This window comes from Crocuta crocuta, unplaced genomic scaffold, assembly GCF_008692635.1.
Source record: "Crocuta crocuta isolate KB4526 unplaced genomic scaffold, BGI_CrCroc_1.0 scaffold190, whole genome shotgun sequence".
Classification (NCBI taxonomy): domain Eukaryota; kingdom Metazoa; phylum Chordata; class Mammalia; order Carnivora; family Hyaenidae; genus Crocuta; species Crocuta crocuta.
In genome coordinates this window covers 1,491,413-1,511,852 of record NW_027527955.1, presented here as the reverse complement: position 1 = coordinate 1,511,852, position 20,440 = coordinate 1,491,413, and the positions used below count along the sequence as shown (strand labels likewise).

The following is a 20,440-nucleotide window of genomic DNA, read 5'->3' as shown; positions in this document are numbered from 1 at the left end:
TTTACTGCATTATTTGTAATAGGGAACAGTGTAAATAACCCAAATGCCCCCAAGACCAGTAATTAAATAAATCATGGCATACCCATACAATGGGGATTATGCAATTGTTCAAAGGATGAGATAAACCCGTATGTGCTGAGAGCCTTATGAGAACATTAGAGAAAAAGTTGTAGAAAGATATAGTATGATCCCACTTACACAAAAACAAAGTATATACAAATGAGAAAGTGTGACAGACTGAAATCCTGACCTAGTGAACTAAAGAGTGATTTTCACATTTTGCACTGAATGTCTGTGTTGTTTCTACCTCTTTTCTACGGGAAAGTATTTTGGAAGTCCCTGTGTGAATTTTTTTTTAATGAGTAGAGGGTTGTTTTTTTTTTAAATGTTTATTTATTTTGAGAGAAAGAGCACGCCTGAGTGGGGGAGGAGCAGAGCAAGCGGAGAGAATCCCATGCAGATACCTGTGCTGATAGCACAGAGCCTAAAGCAGGGCTTCACAAATGATGAGATCCATGACCTGAGCCAAAATCCTAAGTCAGATGCTTAAACCAACTGAGCCACCCCGTGGCACCCCCATATGAATTTTTAAATCAAAACAAAAATATTTAACTTAATTAATGTTGAACTTTGTCTGCCTATCTGAATAAGGGAACTATAGAACTCTTCTAACAATTTCTAGTTATGAATGGCTTGAGTGTTGAAGACAAGATAGATAATTGCTTCTTCAGAGCAAACTACTAAGCTAACGTATTCTAACATTACAGTTGACCAACCAGACCCTCTATTTATAGTCCCTTAACTGTATTACACACTCTTTTAAAGCTGTCATGTTACAAGTTTTAATATGTTTTATATGCTTCATTCTCTTGCTCTAAAGTCAACAGCAGCTTCCTTAGCTGGCTTTAGAATGCAAAGCCCTATATAATTAATGTTCTCTCAAACTTAACTACTTGTGCAAAGAAACTATCTCCTCACTATCCAACCACAACTCAAAAAATTTTTCACCTCACTCAGATGGGTCTTTCAGTTCCTTAAATGAATAGATCTGGCAGGCACCCAACTCACAAACATTCACACATCACATGTAACGTGTTAACAAGTTATTACCATTTCTGCAGGAATTTTTCTCCCAAGATTTTTATACAAAACTACAGGCACCCAAGGTCCATAATGCAGAAGATTATATAGTGAACCCAGTTAAACGCATTAGCACAAGAAAGCAGATTATGAACAATAAATGTAATTGAGATTTTTATCCATCACCTTCTAAGATCTCAGTCTGAAGCATTTTATATGCTTTCAATAAATAGACAGATGTTTTGGTTTAAGTAAGTAGTTTGAATTCTAGTCCAAACCTATAGTTTAAGTATTAAGACCATCAACTCTGAATAGCTCTACTCTGGGAACTATAGGCAAGTCTGAGGCTTATTTGTACAATGTTGATGATATACATTTTTTCTAATGGGAGATAATATAGGCAAACAGGTAGCAGAGTATCCAGTAAAATGTGGCCAATACTACTTTCATCCTCTTGACTAGGAAATCCCAACACAACTGAAGAATTACATTATCACTACTTTAAAATTTATTAATATTTATTCAATGTTGATTTTATGATTAACATTTGATGTAGTACAGAAAGGGTAGCTTTGGAGTTAAACAGAGGTGACCGAATCTTCAGTCACCACTTTAGAGATACGAAATCTTGGGTGAACCACAATTTCTGATCCTCAGTTTTTTCACCTGTTAAAGGGCCTACTGCCAAATAACACACAGAGCTGCAGTGAGGACGATATGGGATGATAATTTGTGAAAAGCTCTTAATAAGGTGCCTGGCACAATAAATTATCAAGTTCCTTGATCTTAAACAAATTTCCTAATGTACCTAAATATTACTAAAGTTAATTTATTCAACAAACTTTTTTTAAGTGCTTACTAGGCACTGTGCTGAGCACTAGAGATAAACTAGTCAACAAAAACATGTATCATCTCTGTCTCCATATAGAGGAGCATTCTGGAGGCAGTGGGACAGGCATTAATCAAATAATCTAGATGCCAACTGTGTGAAGTGCTATGGAGAGGTAAGGTAAGGGGGCAGATGATAGCGGGTTTTGCTCTGATCACAGAAACCAAGGCAGGCTGCGTTAGGAAAAATTCTCACTTGTAGTTTAAGTAGGAACCTAGATAGAGAAGAAGAAAAAGTGCTCCAGGCAGACAACAGAATATGCCTTATCTTTTGAATGTCTATATAGCTTTATATACACCCTAATAGCTTGTGCCTCTGGCAACTAAGTGTAAGGGACTGAAAGAATAGTGTAGCTGGCATAGACTACAAAGACTGGCCAGACAGAAGTGACAGAGCTTTGTGGGGGACATTATCCTAAAGGCAAAGGTAAATTGTTAGAAGGTTGCAGAATTTCTGTTGTTTATTAATGTTGTTGCTGTTGCCACTAGGGTAGATGGGATCACTGTATTTCAACAGTTTGCCTACACTGTGATAATGAATTTGAGGTTAGGCAAGAATAAGTGTGAGCATACCAGTTTGGAGGCGAAGAAATAAGCACTTACAAGAGACTGCTTTGGTGAAAAAAGGTAGAAATATTCCAGGGATAATCAGGTGATAAATTCAACAGGATTAGATGAAAGGGTTAGGAAGCCAAAAAGCCAGGGGGAAATTTTTAGATTTCTGATTTATATTACTAATTGAATGCTAGTTCTATTTACAGATACGTGAAGATGACCAGATTTGGGAAGGGAAGGTTAGTTAGATGCTCAGTTCTTCAGACATGTTGAGTTGAAAGTACAGTTGACCTATGAATGACACCGGTTTCAACAGTGCAGGGCCACTTATACATGGATTTTTTCCCCTATACATTCAGTACTAGAAATACATTTTCTTTTCATGATTTTCTTTCTTTTTTTATGTTTTATTTATTTCTGAGAGAGAGAGAGAGAGAGAGAGCGCATGAGCAGGGGAGGGTCAGAAAGAGGGAGACACAGAATCTGAAACAGGCTCCAGGCTCTGACCTGTCAGTACAGAGCCTGATGTGAGGCTCGAACCCATGAACTGTGAGATCATGACCTGAGCCGAAGTCGGACACTTAACCGACTGAGCCACCCAGGCGCCCCTCTTCATGATTTTCTTAATATTTTTTCCTACTTAATTATAAGAATACAGTAATATAATATACATAACATACAAAATGTGTTAATTGACTGTTATCAGTAAGGCTTTCAGTCAACAATAAGGCTATCAGTAGTTAAATTTAGGGGGACTCAAGAATTATACACAAGTTTTCAACTTTTTCTGGGGAAGAAGGTGTCAGCACCCCTAACCTTGCATTGTTCATGAGTCAATTGTATTTTTTAATTAACAGCAAAAAAGCCCAGATCTTGCCACTCTCCTACTCAAAATCCCACAATGGACTCCCTTCAAACTTTAGATACAACTCCCAAGAGACATACAGTTATGATCAGACTCTTCACTATCTTCTGACTTTCCCTCCTACCCTTGTATCCCATGGTCACTTTCACTGCAGAAACATGATCCTTCTTGAAATTACTGATATACTCAAAGTTCATTCTTCCCTAAGGACTTCTGTACTTATTCTTTCTTCGGCCTATTTTTTTCCTAGGTGTTCACAGGGCTTTATCTCTCACTTAACAGAAGTCCACGCTCAGATGTCATCTTTTCAAAGAATCTTCTTTGACTGTCCTGTAAAATAGCCTTCCTACTTCTCAGCTGGGCTGGAAAGGCTAAATGAAATCTATAGTCTTGCTGTGTTAAAGGGAAAGGCCTGTCACATAATATAAGTTTTACCCTCAAGCCTTTTGAAACAAGTGGACTAGTCTAATTAAAACTGTACCCCAAGACCAACTCCATGGACTGAAGTGATCAATCTCTACAATACTAAGAAAACAAGGTAAATCTCCTGGCAGGGGCTGAGGGAGGGGAAATTACATCAACTTCAATCCTTCAGTTCTTTTATATACATTGTCCCGAATAAAAGAAAAACATTATAAGCCCTGGATAGAGGGAGAAAGAAGTATTATCAGGAAAAATGTGACTGATAATTAAAGAAAAATTAGGTAACAGACTAAGATCCACAGATGATTCAGATGTTGGAGTTAGTTACATAATTCAAATCCCTGCCAGCAGTGTTAAAAAGAAAAAAAAAATGTTTAGAAGAGAAATTAAATCCATAAAATATAATTAATTAAACATTCTAAAACTAAAGAGTACAGTATTTGAAATTAGCTAATTAGATGGGTTAAATGGAAGACTGCACAAGGCAGAAGAGATTGGTAAATCTGAAGATACATCAATAGAAAATATCCAAACTGAAGCACAAAGAGAAAATCAGAAGGAACACCAAAGAAAATAAAGAGCACACGAGACACAAACACTACAACATATTTATAATTGGAGTCTCAGAAAGAGAAGCAGTAAGAGCAGAATATGTGAAGGAATAATGACCAAGGATTTTTCACAACTGATAGAATACATCAACCTGCAGACTGCATAGCTCAGTAAACCCTAAGCAAAATTAAAAAAGAAAACCATAAAGAGGTGCACCATAGCCAAATTGCTGAGAACAGAGAGAGAAAATTCTAAAATACAGAAAAAAAGATACATGACTTATGAGGAATGAAAAGGTTTTCCAGCTGCCTTTACTACAACAGAAAATATGAAAACTAGAAGAAAATAGAATGCGCCAAATAAATAAAACTGCCAATCTAGAATTCTGTATCCAAAGAAAATACTCTTCAGAAACGAAGGTGTGATAAAGACCTTTCAAACAAATGCTGACTGAATTAACTGCCACAAGATCTGCACTATAATACTAAAAGAAGCTTCTCAGGCTAAAGGAAAAGGAATTAAGATGAAAGCACAAAACTATATTAAAAAAATAACAAAGAGGAGAGGAAAATGTATGTGTAAACAAGAAAGGAGACCGACACAGGAAAGAACACTGACTACCTAAAGTAATGATACTTTGGCATTTATAACCACAGAACATATAAAAACTATAGCACAAAGAGTAGGGAGGCAGCAAATGGAGTTGAGCCATTTTAAAGTTCTTTAATTGTCCACAAGGTAGAAAAAGCATTAATATAACAGAGACTATAATAAGCCAAACATAGATACTGTAATCTGTAGGGTGACCACAGAAAAATAATATAATCAGGTATTACTAAGAAGCCAACAGAAGACACAGAATAGTATTAAGTACAGTTGATCCTTGAACAACATGGGTTTGAACTGGATTCTTTTTTGATATAGTGCAGTACTGTAAAAGTATGTTCTCTTATCATTTTAATAATAAATTCCTTTCTCTAGCTTACTTTATTCTAAGAATACAGTATATAATACATAAAACATACAAAATATGTCTTAATCAACTATGTTACTGGTAAGGATTTTTGATCAACAGGAGGCTATCAGCAGTTAAGTTTTGGGGAACTCCAAGGTTTCAGGTGGATTTCCAACGATGTGGGGGTGGCATTCCTAATCCCCATTTGCTCAAAGGTCAACAGTACTTCACTGAGCCAAAAGAAGGTATGAAAAGGAGCAAATAAATAAGAAAAAGATTGGCAAAAAAAAGACAGTAAGATGATGAACTTAAAAACCTACTATAACTCAGTAATTATACCAAAAGTAAATAGTCTGAACACTCTAAAGAACAAAGATTCTATAACTGAATAAAAGAGCAAGGCCAAATAATAAAATGTTTACACAACACACACTTTAAAGATATATATAAATAGGGTGAAAATAAAAGGACAGAAAAAGCTTTGTCATGCAAACAAAACTGGTATGGCTATATTCATATCAGACAAAGTAGACATGGGAGTATTTGTACAGATATTGAGTGACACTTTACAATTATGAAAGTATGACTTAATCATAAAGGCATAATAATCCTACATTTTATGTATTGAATAACATAGGTCAAAATATAAAATAGCTTCACCTCCAATCATTTCTACTGTCCGTCTAGTTTTTCCTTTTCTATTCACCACACTTTTCACAATCTGACATTATATATGTAATAATTGTTTCCTTATCTCCCTTCCCCTCCCCCCGCCAGGGAGAGTCACACTTTATTCCCTATAACTAACCTAACACATAGTAAGCACTCAGTAACTATTTGCTGAACAAATGAATAAAACTGCCATTAGCAACTTATATTCTCAGTGCTTACTTTTAAAGTTTATATGAAACATTTATTTTCTTCAGTTATGCAAGCCTTTAACTTAAACAGTACTTAGTAATCTCTGTTAGCCAAAATTTTACATGAGAAGTTTAAATAAAAAGCTTGAAAACATGTTACTGGGAAAGAGATTTCCTTTCCATGCAACAAAAGTCTCCAAAATAAAAAAATCATCAAAATGTGCCTTTCTTCATTTAGTAAACATATTTAAATACTGATTCACATAAATAAAGTAATACAATTACATATTAGCTTTCATGTTTATTCAACTTCACAGAAAATCCAAAAAATGTGTCTGAAACTGGTTATCTACCTAAATACCAACTGTTCATGATAGTGACATAATACTGTGTGGTCGGGGAGATACGCCCAAGTTAAACAAATTCTTAAATTCCTGACATTCTTCAAGTGGGCAAAAGGAAATCTTAAAAATCAAACTTACAAGTTGTAAGAAGATACAGAAAGTAATTTAACCTTTAATACCTGGAACAAGTTTTACAGCCACATTGGTAATTTACATATACAGTGGAGATCACTGAAAACAAAAGCTTCCTGTTGCACTGCAGCAGGAAATCTCATTATACTGTAGATTAAATGAACTTGCTACAGAGTGCAGCAAGGTAACCTCACCGAAAAGTCATAAGATTTTCATAATGGAAGTTGTTACAGTGAGTTAAATATTTTCTCAATTTTATACAGTACATATTTTCAAAATTAACATTATGACTATGACTGAAGAGTTTGCTAACTATTGTTAGCAATTAATGTTGTATACATACTTAATTTTACTTTAGTTATAGTATGTGGCTCTCCAGATGTCAGTACGTGAAATGTTACGTTCAAACATAATAAGATAATCCCCTAAAAGATGAAGACTCAGGACATCAAAACTTTGATCATTATTGCACCTATTTTTCTACAGAAAAATGGAAAATTTACATCATAATCCTCCCAAAAAGTGAACAGACATGTTGTAAAATCACAGACTTATTGGCATTAAACAAAATCTACAATGAACATTTTTTGTGAACTGATGTACAGAATTAGTGTGCAATGAAATTTGGTTAACTATGATCATGCAAATAAAAATCCTCCACAACCATTTTTTCATTATGTTTTATAAAATGGTCTTAAAGATATACTTCCATAAACATTTCTGGTGCAATTTAGTCAACGACAAAAATACAAAGCTATCCCTTATTCTTTATTTTATAGATTTAAAAACATGCCTTTGCACTGCTGAGATACAAATAGCGTGTTTGGGAGAACTGAGTTCATGAAACGGTTAAAAACCAATGTATCTTGGTCCGACATTAGCTGCTTTGTATGCAGCAGCTTCCCATAATCACTGGTGTCAGTACTGTTGGAAATGAAGAATAGTTAAATATTGAGAGATTAAGACACAATTCAAAACATTTTTTAAAAAATAAAAGGCCGTTTCATAAACATGAAGAAATCTTTAAAAGAAAAATAATCACTTCAATTGTGATACACTGGAAAATAGTAAAATGTCATTTTCCAAAATAGTAGTTTCTTTATTATATCCCCCCTCTATTATAACCAATCTTGGAAATATACCTTCAACATAATGGTGTGTTGTATGAAAATGCTCCATTATTCAATGTGATAAATTTAATAAGTTAGGATATGATTTTCTTTTCTGGTGTTAACTGTGAAAAAACAAAAGAACAGCACCTGAAATACTAAACTGAATTTAGGCAAGCATTAAGTAGTAACTTTTATGTTTTGGTTCAAAATACAGTTTATAAAACTGTATAAAGGATACTGATTTAAGTCATTTGTTTCTATACTTTGCAGATTACAATGAAGAAAAAAAAAGATCTGCTCTAAATCCAAATAAATTTCCACTTCTCCCAATGTAGACAAAGTGGAATTTCATTCAAAATTTATAAGACCGTGATACCTACAGTAGCTCATATAGTTGGATATATCATTCCCACCCTACCCCCCCAAAAAAAACAACTTTTTTGGCTCCAAAATAAAGTACAATAATAAACTCTTGATGAAAAACTATGTTATGGGGCAATCTATCATATACTATGGCTAAATATGAATTTACAGAAAAGAGCACATCCCATTTTCAGCACTTTTTTCATAAACATGCAACTCACTATAAAATACAAAACACTTGCTTTCAAGAACAGCTTTATAAAGACACACTGCATCAATAAAATTTTTTCTTTCTGATTAACTTTACACTGTTATGGAGAACTGGAACTTTCTATGTGTATATATTGGATTTTATATTATAGTGTAATAATCTGCATTTCTGAACATAATGTTCAAGAGGAAATATCTATACACAATAACATTCTAGACTATTAAAAACTAATTCAAATTACAGAATTTTATTGATACAGTAGATTAATAAAAACTGAAAAGGGATGATGATAAAATGGGATAAAGAATTCAGTACATTATTTTATAACACACTCTTTAAAATTAAAATATTTTAAATCTCTCTTTTCTTAAAATTTTCATTGCCATGAAAGGCCAGAAAATTCTGAGACCAATACTGAGGTGTAAAATAACCAAACGTCAGGACTATTTCACAATCTGCATGGTGCCCTCCTGTTGAAGGCATCATGCAGATGTAATGGCAGACCACTTAGCACCTCTGAAGATTAAGGGTGCCTAGGAGTAAACACTAGGTAAGATACACAAGGGAAAGAGACCATTTAACTCTCCAACAAACAATGACATCAAGAAAATGACACCATTTGTTGAAAAAAATTTTTTCACAGTAAAATTGCAGAGAATACAAATACAAACACTGACAGATCACTGCTTAAGATCTATCCTAACAAACTCTTTCCAAATCAATAGATCCAATAAACAGTTGGGACTGTCAGTTTAAAGCCGCAGATAAAAGCTATACAAGCACTTTAGAATTCAGAAACATTTAAAAAAAAAAAAAAAAAAAAGAAGAAGAAAGAAAAAAAGGAAAATAAAGAAAAAATATATTTACAAGTTTCTTCTTTAGTTTATGTCTACATAGCCATCGCACATCACACTTTCACAGGACTCCAGAGTCAATGTTATCACCACGCCTATGGCTAAAGCGCTGTGACCACAAATATGTGAGGTCATCAAAGTAAGGTCCAACTGTCCACTCTCCAGCAGTCCCGCTTTGTGCATCAAAGGCATTACTTAGCCTCAAGCTTGACAAAAAACAAATGCTTCTTTTCAAAGCTTTCACACAGAAAGTTACTAATTACATTTGTTCATCGCCTTTCTCTTTTAGAACTTCGCCGCCGTACCTTAAAAGAAAAATTACCAGATGCTTAATTAAGATACCAGACTTAGCAGTAATTAATATTACTTTTTAAACAAATCACTATTCTTAGTTGTTCCTGATTTTCTTTGCTTTTCCTCACTTCAAACCTTTCTCCTATTTTTAGTTTTGCCTCAGCATCACATATTTAGAACTTAAATAATATTTGAATGCCCATAAATAGCCTTTCCCATAATAGCAAAAGAGAAAACTATTTTACTTTTCTATTTAATAATTTTAAAGAGAAATGAACAGAAAGCAATGTCAACAGCAAGAAAAACAACTGCAAATATCTTGTCACTTATGTTTACCCTTAGGCTTACAGTTGTCTTTCTGGGAAAACAGTTACCAAATACACAGGAATCTGGATTTCAGACGTGTTACCATTTACTGGCAAGTACTAATGAAGCATAAAACTTCAGCTCTAAAAAGATCAGTATTAAGATGAATATAAGCCGAACAGGATTTTAAGTCAATTAATTTATGGTTTAGTTGTTGTTGTTGTTGTTGTTGTTTTGATGAAGACATTAGTCACTATGGACTCTTATTTTTACATCCAAAACAATAAAAAAATAATAATGCTGTAAGAAACAAGCCCAACAAGTTTGAGACCACAGTTCAGATATTTTTCTGTGAATATCTGGTGCATAAGTGAACCCTGGTACAGATAAAAGTGCTGATTATGTTAAAAAGCACAGAGGGGTGGGGGTCAACTCTGGGATTTGATCTCAGAACACAGGTTTCTCAAAGACGGCTGACTGCTTTTCCAAATATTCAGCACTGGTGTATCATTAACAGAAGAGTTTACTTAAATGTGTTAGCTGTATGTCTTCCAAAATGAAATAACGAAGATGTGTTAACTGACAAAGCCATTCTTTACTTAAGAAAAAATTAGGAAGAATTCACATTCTGCCTTTTTGTAAAAGAAATATGTTACCAATTTTATAAATTTCAAAGACATGATTTTATTCTATATGACTAATTTGTGAAACTACTATGAAACTCAAAGAAAAAGTTAAAAAACATTAACCATAGTCTATTTAACACAAAACAGTGGTCTAAAATCAAGAAGTATCAGAATGCTACTTCTCCACATTCAGTTATAAACTTGACATTTACACTTTCACTAGGCTATGTCTATTATTTTCACATAGTTTCAGGATTCCATAAAGGATGTTCTCTCATTACCCAAGCTGGTAGGTGAAACACTACTACGAACTGAAGAAAAGTAAATAAATACTTAGAATTATAAGTAACAGCAAGTGCTATATGGAGCTGACCAAGTATTTATCAACTCTATTCCTATATTCTATGCTATCACACACGGTACTTTAACAAACACATACATTTACTGTAGAAACTTCCTCTTCCTCTGTTTCTTCCTGTGGAACATCATCATTGACAGGAGAGCTACCCTGAAACACATCTACTTCTTCACTTGAATCATTTTCTTTAGTAGCTGCTTGTTTGGAACGTCCTACACGGCTAGAGTAAAACAGAGGTAAAAAAAAATGAACATTCTGATCTTTAAGTAGTAGATTACCTCAGAGGAAATGCCTTAAATACTTCATAAATTCTCATTTATTCTACTTTTTATCTTCCATTATCTTATGAAACAAGAAATATTATTCTTATTCTAAACCCCAACCCAGTGTTTAATCTTAGAATCTCACAAACACTGACCAAGTAACATAAAACATGTGACTGAGACCAAGACAATAAAAGATCTTAAAACATAACCCAAAGTTGGTTCTTCCTTTTATCTTTCCCAACTCAGTAAAGGCACCTGTATCTACTAAGTTGCTCAAAACAGAAAATTTAGAAGCCTTGTGTATTAATAGTGTACCAGTCTTCATCTGGCCTTATAATTCTTAATGTAAAAACAGCTGATGTCACTCACTCCCCCTAGACAACTCCCTCCTATACTGAGAGAAATTCTGTAAACCTTCCTAACATAATATATAAGGCCCTGCAGACAGTTGTTGGCTACCTGTCCATTCTCATCTCTTTCCATTCCCCAATTCCTTACAACTACAATCTAGCAAATTATTGCCTTTCTTCAACTCTCTGAATTGACCAAGACTTTTCCTACTTTGGAACCTTCAACACCATGTTCCCTCCAATTGTGTTCTTCTCCCTGTTCTCTATCAGCCTAACCCCTACTATTCTCAAGAAATCAATTCTCACTTTCCAAAGAGAAAACTTCCCTAATTCCCTAGCTCTCTCATTATATTCTCTTCTAGTACCTTAGATTTTTCCTCAGGGCACAGATCACAATTTACAATTCCATATTTATGTGTGATAATGTAATGATTACATATCCAGTTAGATGTTAATCCCAAGAGGACAAGAATAAGGTCTATTCTGTGTCACCGTAAACCCTAGCACCGAGTACTCTCTGAAACACAGGAGGCAATCAAATATATAAAAGACATATCACCGTTTAATCAAATGTATCCTTCCTGATATTTGCAAGTATATTCTTTAAATTCAAATATTTTTCTTATTTGAGTATAGTGGACATACAATGTTACATCAGTTGCAGGTATACAACACAGTGGTTCAAGTGTGATGTGCTGTGCTCACCACAAGTGCATCTACCACCTGTCACCAGACAACACTACTACAACATCACTGACCTTATTCTCTATGTCATGGCCCTTTAGTCCCATGACTTATTCATTCCCAAACTGGAAGCCTCTATCTCCCACTCCCCTTCACCCATTTTGCCCATGCTGCCATTCCTGCTTCCTTCTGGCAACCATCAGTTTATTCTCTGTGTGGTAACTTTTCAAAAATTTATTTCTGAGAGAGTATGTGCACACATGAGTAGGGGAGGGGCATAAGAGAGGAGAAAGAGAATCCCAAGCAGGCCCTTACATTGTCAGCATGGAGCCTGATGAGGGTCTTGAACCCACAAACCGTGAATCATGACCTGAACCGAAGCCAAGAGTCAAATGCTTAACTGATCGAGCCACCTAGGTGGCCCTGATTAACTTTTCTTTCTTTTTTTTTTTTTTAAATTAAAAATACAGCTTATCATTTCTCTTGGGTAATCCAAAATATGTATCCTTTAATCCACACTCAAACCAAGTAATTTATTTTTTTTTACTTGGTTCAGTTTTTCAGAGTTAATGGAAAAAAAAACAGGAATTACATGAAAATAATATAATCTTTCTCAATTCCACTGAGGTCGGAACAAGAAAAACAGGCAGATCATAACATGTTATTCTACTAGTTCTAAAAAAAAAAAAAAAAAAAGAGCTTCCCTATAAAGGGAAGATATGCTATTAAGACGAATATAGAGTCTTTGCATTGATTTTTAAAAGAAATACTTGTTTGGTTTAGAACATTTGTATGAAGATGTATATAATTTTATTTTATTTTACTTTTTTTAAAATATTTTTTATTTATTTCTAGGAGAGAGAGAGAGACAGGGTGAGCAGGGGAGGGCCAGAGAGAGAGGGAGATACAGACCCCGAAAATGGCTCCAGGCTCGGAGCTGGCAGTCAGCACAGAGCCCGACACGGGGCTCGAACCCACGAACCGCGAGGTCATGACCTAAGCAAAAGTCGGACGCTTAACCGACTAAGCCACCCAGGCGCCCCAAAGATGTATATAATTTTAGATGACATGATAATCATTTAAGCCCTTAATTTTTTGATGTCCAAACAGAAACTAAAGTTATGAGCCTGAAAGCTTTTCTATTATTTCATTATGAAATTAATTGTGGGAATTATATATTCCTTAAGAATTCATTTTTTAAAAATAGTTACTTTTCGTAAACTGAATCCAAACACATTTACAAAGCTGCCACAAAAAGGTACTTACCTTTACTTTTTACCTGAGAAAAAATTAAATGGAAGAAGGCAGGAAGTAGCTAGACACTCAAGCAAGTTTTCCTCTTCCTGGGAAATACACAGGAATAGGAAAAATTTCTAAGATAACTTGAGTATTTAGCCAAAGTGTACTGGCAACTCTGCAAAGCCAAGGCACTGATGTAACTGCAATGGGATTACTCTCAGAATTACAGTCAGAATTTCTGACTAATGGAAGACCTGCTATTCTATTTCCACTTAAGTAACTGAGAAAAAAGTGCAAAAGATACAAATGACAGCATGGACGCTCCTGCTATTCTAACAATTTTAGATACAGATTTGTTATTGTGATTTTCTTATAAATATATGCTTGTGTGAACTTCCAAAACTATTTATATGTAGATACAATGTGTTCGTTTAATTAGAAAAGAAACAAAATCAAAACCCCAAAATCTTTAGATCTACATGTGATAATTTCTATGGATATAATTTAAAGAAAAGTAATGCCTGTTACTTTCCTACACAATTTAAAGAATAAAAGCAATAATATAAAAACTATTTTTTTAAAGTTGCTGAGGAGAGATAGTAAGAAAAACTATAGTATGGAATGACAAGGCAACTTGGTCACTATAATATGATTATTTAAAAATACTTTCTCATCTCTTTAGGTACCATAAAATCTGTATTGGAAACAATAAACTATTTGGTATTCATTTAAAGAGATTTGCCTAAAACCTGTAAAAATATTATCAGAGGGTTAAACTGAGATATCAATTACCTAGGTAAGTTTATAAAAATTTTATCTTACCTAGTATAATGGGACTAAATACATGGGATTTTAAATACAGCCCTATGTATATTTAAAAATTTATGAACTTTTGCAAAATAATTTGAAACTGGTTTGAAATTTAATATTATTTACAACTTACACATTTTTTTTTGGTTGTGATGGTGATGGCGTTTTTGATGGTCTTCCTCGTCCTTTCTGTGGTGTGGATTGTGTGGATTCAACTGCACTAGTTTCAGGAGATTCTGCTCTGCTTTGGGGAAGACCCAAATGTGGATAGCATCAAATTATGATTTATAACACAGTTACTAAAAACATGCAGTTTAGAGTTACATGCACTTACCTCTGCTGTGCTCTCCTTGATGTTCGGTGCTGTTTGCTTTTTGATTTCTGTTCTGTGTTTCCACTTTGTCTTTCTTCTTCCTCCTCCTCTTCTGGTGCTGAGGATCCAGATTTTTTTTTGGTTCCCTTTTTAGATGTTTTCATTGTTGGCTCTTCTTTTGGGGTACCTCCACCAAGAGGTTTAGGGGGTCGGCCTCTTTTACCCTTTTTTGGCGGACTATTCTGTTCATCCTCATTTTCTAATGTATCTTCTTTGAGCCTCTTTTCCTCAGGCCACTGCTGTTCATCTGATTCTGAAGCCGTATGGCCTCTCTTCCGTCCACGCTGACTGCCTTTAGGTTTCTGTTCCTGTACCAACTTGGTGAGGTCATCCATACCTAATTTCTCTTCTGAATCTGTGACAGGTGTTTTTTTCCGGCTTCTAGGTTTGTCCAATTCAGACTAGGAATAAAAATCACAATTTCAAATATAAATTTGTTATATGCATACTTTGAAAACTGAAACAAAAAAAATGTTAACCACTTTTGTCATAAAACTGTACCTAAATAAAATACATAGTTTTTAAGTATATCAGAATCATAACTACTTTTGTGTTTTTTAACTAAAAAAATTATCTGGGCTAAGAGGGTAAATTTTCATTTTTACTTAAGCTAGAGAGCCTCAAATTAAAACCTTTCGAGATCNTATCTAATGGACTTATTTCACTTAACATTATATCCTTTAGTTCCATCCATGTTGTTGCAAATGGAAAGATTTTATTATTTTCTTATGGCTGATTGATATTCCATTGTGTGTATATACCACATCTTCTTTATTTATCTATTGATATACTCTTGGGCTGCTTCTATATCTTGGCTATTGTAAATAATTCTGCAATAAATATAGGGATTCATATATCTTAAAAAAGAAAACCTTTCAAGATCAGTATTTTATTAAACTATAAATTTTAATGAGTTATGTCATTTAAAAAATTCTAAATTCCATGCTTGAATAATGGATAACTATATCACAGTATAATAGATCTGCTTTAATAGTCAAAGTAAGTAATTCTAATTTTATTCCACAGTGAATATGATATAAAATATCAACTATGTTATACAGTATGCTTAGACACCAAAAAAGAGCTACTTTTATTTTATAGATGGAGGTTGCAAGATGTAAAAGTTAAACATATTCATTTATTAAAAATTTTGAAAACACTTCTGAATCAAAGATACTGTCTCTCTTCCCAGATGCAACTAATTAAAAACAAAAACAATTAAAATTATTTAATCAGAAACTTAAAATAAAAGCCTAGTCTACATTCAGAGAATATATGCACTGACCAGCAGATGGAGACTGAGGAAATTCTACAAAGAAACCAAGAACAGTACAAACCCTTATAGATTTCTATACACATACATGTATAAAACCCTTAAATAGAGGTGTTTTATTTCCAAATAGTTTGTGTCAATTTACATCCCTAAAATCAGTGAAAAGAAAACAAAAATTATCTGATTTGTTTAGTCATTTTATTTCCTATCAACTCCCTAATTATGTCAGTGGTATTATGCTCTTTGTCCATTTGTATACTGGAGTCTTAGTATTTTAAATCTACATTCTTCTATATTTTTGTGTATATTTAAATTTTATTTCCTGTTTGTTATGGACTGAATTGTGTCCAGACAAAATTCATATGTTGAAGCTATAACCCATAATGTGATGATGTCTGAAGATAGGGCCTTTGGGAGATATTTCAGTTAAGATCATGAGGGTGGGGCCCTAATAACAGAATTAGCCCCTTATGAAAAGAGACACCAGAGAGATCTGTCTGTCTCTCTCTCCACCATGTGAGGCATAGTGAAAAGGTGGCCATCTGCAAACCAGGGGAAAAAAATTCTCACTAGGAAGCAAATCGGCCAGCACTGTGATCTTAGAATTCCAAACCTACAGAAAGGTGAGAAAATTTATTTCTGTTGTTTAAGCCATCCAGTCTACGATATTTGTTACAGCAGACTGAGCAGACTAAGGCATTATAGTATCTTGATAGGATTTGACATGGAATTCAAAACTGTGATTCCTATCCATCCCCAAAGAGTATTCCAATTGTTTCACAAATCACTGACTTGTAATGTTTCCTTTACTCTGTATTATGTTTTAAAAATTAATAATGTTTCTGGGCTACTGTAACAGCAGCATAATATTTTATTAATCATAAAGAAATACACTTGTGTTTGGTCGGGCTGATCTTATTACTACTTCTTTTGTATCCATTTAATTCTTCCACATGGAATTAAAATCACACTGGAATATTATAATTACATACAGATTCATTTATAAAGAAACGTCATTTGTTTTCATTCATTTCTCCCATTAAAGAACAAGGCTGGTCTTCTTTATCTTCAAGTCTTCTATATTTCTCAATTTGGATATTTTTCCCACATGGATATCTCCTTACTTCTTTCTTAAGGCTATGTTCAGGTCAGTCAGTTGGTCAGTCTGTCTATCTATCTATCTATGTTGAAGAGGTTATTGTAGTGAGGCAAATCTCCTTTCCCCCAAGTATATACTTGATGTAAAGTAAAATTATGAGAATAAAGTTAGTCATACATGTACATACATCTACCATATATAGATGTTTAATCAGCTACCATACTGAATTCTTAGTTTTTCAACTGCTTCTCTTATTTTTCTTGAACAAGAAAAATGAATTTGTCTCTTCTTTTTCATTGTCATACCTTTGACTTTTTCATGTCTTCCTGAATTTGTCAAACATTCTAGAACAATATTAAATAACAGTGATGACAACAAATTATTTGTTTTGCTTCTGGTTTTTAATTAAAATGCTTCCAGTATTTTGCACTTGAGAAAAATAACTTAAGAATAACCAAATCAATGACTACTGATTTAAACAGATAAAACTTTTAGGATGTTAAGGAAGTATCCTTCTGGTATTAGTTTATTAAGAGTTCATATGTATCAAGAATGGATTTTAAGTTGTATTTATATCTTCCTGATATGACCTGAGGTTATCTTGTTAGTATTCTTCTTCTTTGATATAATTTGGTATACTGATTCGATATATTAAAAGATTTCTTAGCATTAAATTATCCTGACATTCTAGGAAAAAACAGACCTATACATGACTAGTTTTAATTTGTTATCAGTTATCTGTAGTTTTGTACAAATAATTATTGTTACTCAGAGATATGAAGAGAAATACTGAATTAAAATTAAATTTACAATTATCACCTCCAGCTTTAAACTCTACAATTCATTTTAACGTCCAAAATTGTGATAAGGTGGCTGAATTCCTTTATACTCTGGAAAAGGTTGGTGGTAAACAGCAAATTCAATCTGCTTTCTTGAGAATACTATAAAATAATCTCATTTACTAAAGCACTACTTCTCTATTTTTTTCATTTTGCACTTCATGATCTTAAGAACAGAGGGAATATAAAACTGAGGTTAGAAGCAGGAAATAAGGAAAACATATTATTTGTAAAACTAAATATCTGAATATAAATGTATATGGAGAATAATTCCTTTGTGGTGAAATTTCAATGTCAAGGTGAAATTTCAATGTCTATAATCTACTGGTCTTTAAGTTGAACTTCTGTCTCAAAATGCTAATCTCTTTGAGGATATTTCAGTTGATGTTTATTAAAAGGTTCTTACAGTATTTCTGAAAATGGATGCAATGTTACACAAAAGGCAGCCAAAAGGCTCCATTATAATTATAAAAATAAATCGCAAAAGCTCAGAATTTCAAAACTTTTCTATGGAAAAGAGAGACTGGCTCTTTATTGCTCTACAAGGCAGAACAAGATATAGAATTTATAGGGTAACAAAATACTCAGAATTTATCACAACAATGTTTCCCAAATTTGGGGGGATGTGGGTAAGGGAGCAGGGCAGTATATGGGTATGGGTGGCCTAGCTGATGTGTTGATGTTTCCAACAAATGAGAGAAATTATAAGCTCTCCACCTAAGGCATCTTCAAGCACGTGGTAACCAACTCTCATAAAAGCTAATGAAGGAATTTCTGCATTAAGTGAGAAGTAGGACTAGAAGACATAAATACCTTTTCCAATTCAAGGTTCTCTTCTATAAATCCAGATAACAGGATTCCTTTCTGGCTAAGCGATCAATTTTTAATTCTGCTTGGGCAAAATTTTTAAACAGCCAATAAAAATCAGAATTTACAGTATAAGTAGTAAGGATTTAGTAAGAATTTAAGAATTATAATTTTTTAAGTGGAAAGAAAAACAATCTGGCAAAACAAATTACTGGAGAAACTTGAAAACAACTGAAAATAATTTAAACTTCTTGGAATATGTAATGTTGGGCCAGTGGAAGAAAAGAAGGGCAGTAATATTTCAGAGAAAGCGAAAGTATTTTATTTAATGTTCCACCTCTACTAATTGAGTAGATTCAAAGGCATTAACATTTACTTTATAGTAATCAATAATCAAAAATATTGATCTTTATAATGACAAAACAGAAGCAACACCAACTGACTTGGTCTAATTCATTTATTCTGATAAACCTTACCAGCTAAGTAGCCACATTTTAAAGATAAAGAAACTGGTTCAGACAGCCTCATCAATTTTTCAGAAAATGTTTAAAGCTAACCTAGAAAGTCAGAATGTGCCCAATAATTAAGGTTATCAAGGTGTACAGAAATACATAATTGTATCTGTACTAAAACCTAACAAATCTGTCTTTAAATGACATTTAAAAACTGTCTAATCATATAAATTATCACTATTAAAATTTTAAAAATTTAATAAAACAAAATTTAAAAACTAAAGTCTGTAGTACTTCCTACCTTTGCTGAAAGCTTACTTAGTAATGAAAGGCTTAAGAAAGCATCTAAAATGGAGGAGCCTTTAGGGATCCTCGTTCTATTTCCCGTTTCTAATGCTAAGTCTAAATTTACTGTGTTTTAAACAACAACAGCAACACAACAACAAGAAAACCCCAAGCAGTTCTGAGTATGGAACTGGCATGTTTGATTTCAAAGATCTACAGAATAAAAATCACTTATTAGAATGACAAGAAACACAAGAGATTCAATATACTTAAATTACATGGTAGAGAATAATGATGAACTCACATTTGTGATTAAAATCATTAAGAGAAAATCAAATGTCAAATTTGAAAAGTAATGTTAACTGGTTTCAGTGTAAACATTATTATTTAAACAGTAAAATTTTTATCATTATTATAATTATTATAAAATCAAACCAAATATCTCACCCTTACAAGATCAGAGTCGTCTCTCTTGTCACTTTTTTTTCCTGGCAAAGGTGATGACATTGTATAATCTTCATTTTCACTGTGATCCATTTCGGAGCTATCAAGCCTTTTAATACAGACATTTGTAATTAATATTACAATGAAATAACCTTAAAAGCTTTTTCTGTCCTCTAGTGTAGCTTTGCAGCTTTATGAGGAAAAGTTTCATTCTTTTCCAAAAAGCAGCCATTTCATTCTATCATATTTAGCACCAAACCAACAAGCAATGAATCACATTTAACGTAATAGAGAAACTTGAAAAATCACAAATTTAGTTTTTTTCCTAATTCTTTTTAAAAACTAAATTCTATTTTGGAATGGGAACATAAAGTAAATTAAAACTTTTCTTGTTAGCAAGCTGGACTGGCCTATGTTACTACAGTCTGCACTGTCCCCTACCTCTCCCATATTCCCAGTTCCACTTTTTCTTCTCTGTGCTTTTTTTAATAGTTTATTTATTTTTAAAACAGAGAGAGACAGAACGTGAGTGGGGGAGGGGCAGAGAGAGAGGGAGACACAGAATCTGAAACAGGCTCCAGGCTCTGAGTTGCCAGCACAAAACCTGATGCAGGGCTCAAACCCACGAATTGCAAGATCATGACCTGAGCCAAAGTCGGATGCTTAACCGACTGGGCCACCCAGGCATCCCATTTTCTGTTCTCTTTTTTTAAAGTTTATTTTATTTACTTTGGGGGGGGG

The 20,440-nt window shown here is 33.5% G+C and overlaps 1 protein-coding gene across 7 annotated transcripts in view; it reads right to left on the bottom strand.

Moving 5' to 3' along the window:
- Positions 1-6,466: 6,466 nt before the first annotated feature.
- Positions 6,467-20,440, bottom strand: part of PDS5B (PDS5 cohesin associated factor B) — a 129,408-nt gene continuing 115,434 nt past the window's right edge. The window contains exons 30-34 of one of the 7 annotated variants that reach the window (XM_077752530.1): positions 19,703-19,808; positions 14,462-14,901; positions 14,261-14,371; positions 10,860-10,998; positions 6,467-9,499 (exon numbers count right to left, since the gene is read on the bottom strand). In XM_077752530.1, the coding sequence (XP_077608656.1) occupies positions 9,464-9,499; positions 10,860-10,998; positions 14,261-14,371; positions 14,462-14,901; positions 19,703-19,808 (832 nt within the window). In that variant the 3' untranslated portion in view covers positions 6,467-9,463. Of the gene's footprint in view, positions 9,500-10,859; positions 10,999-14,256; positions 14,372-14,461; positions 14,902-18,546; positions 18,601-19,702; positions 19,809-20,440 lie in introns of those variants that run through there. The other 6 variants (XM_077752531.1, XM_077752532.1, XM_077752533.1 and 3 more) reach the window with 6 other exon arrangements.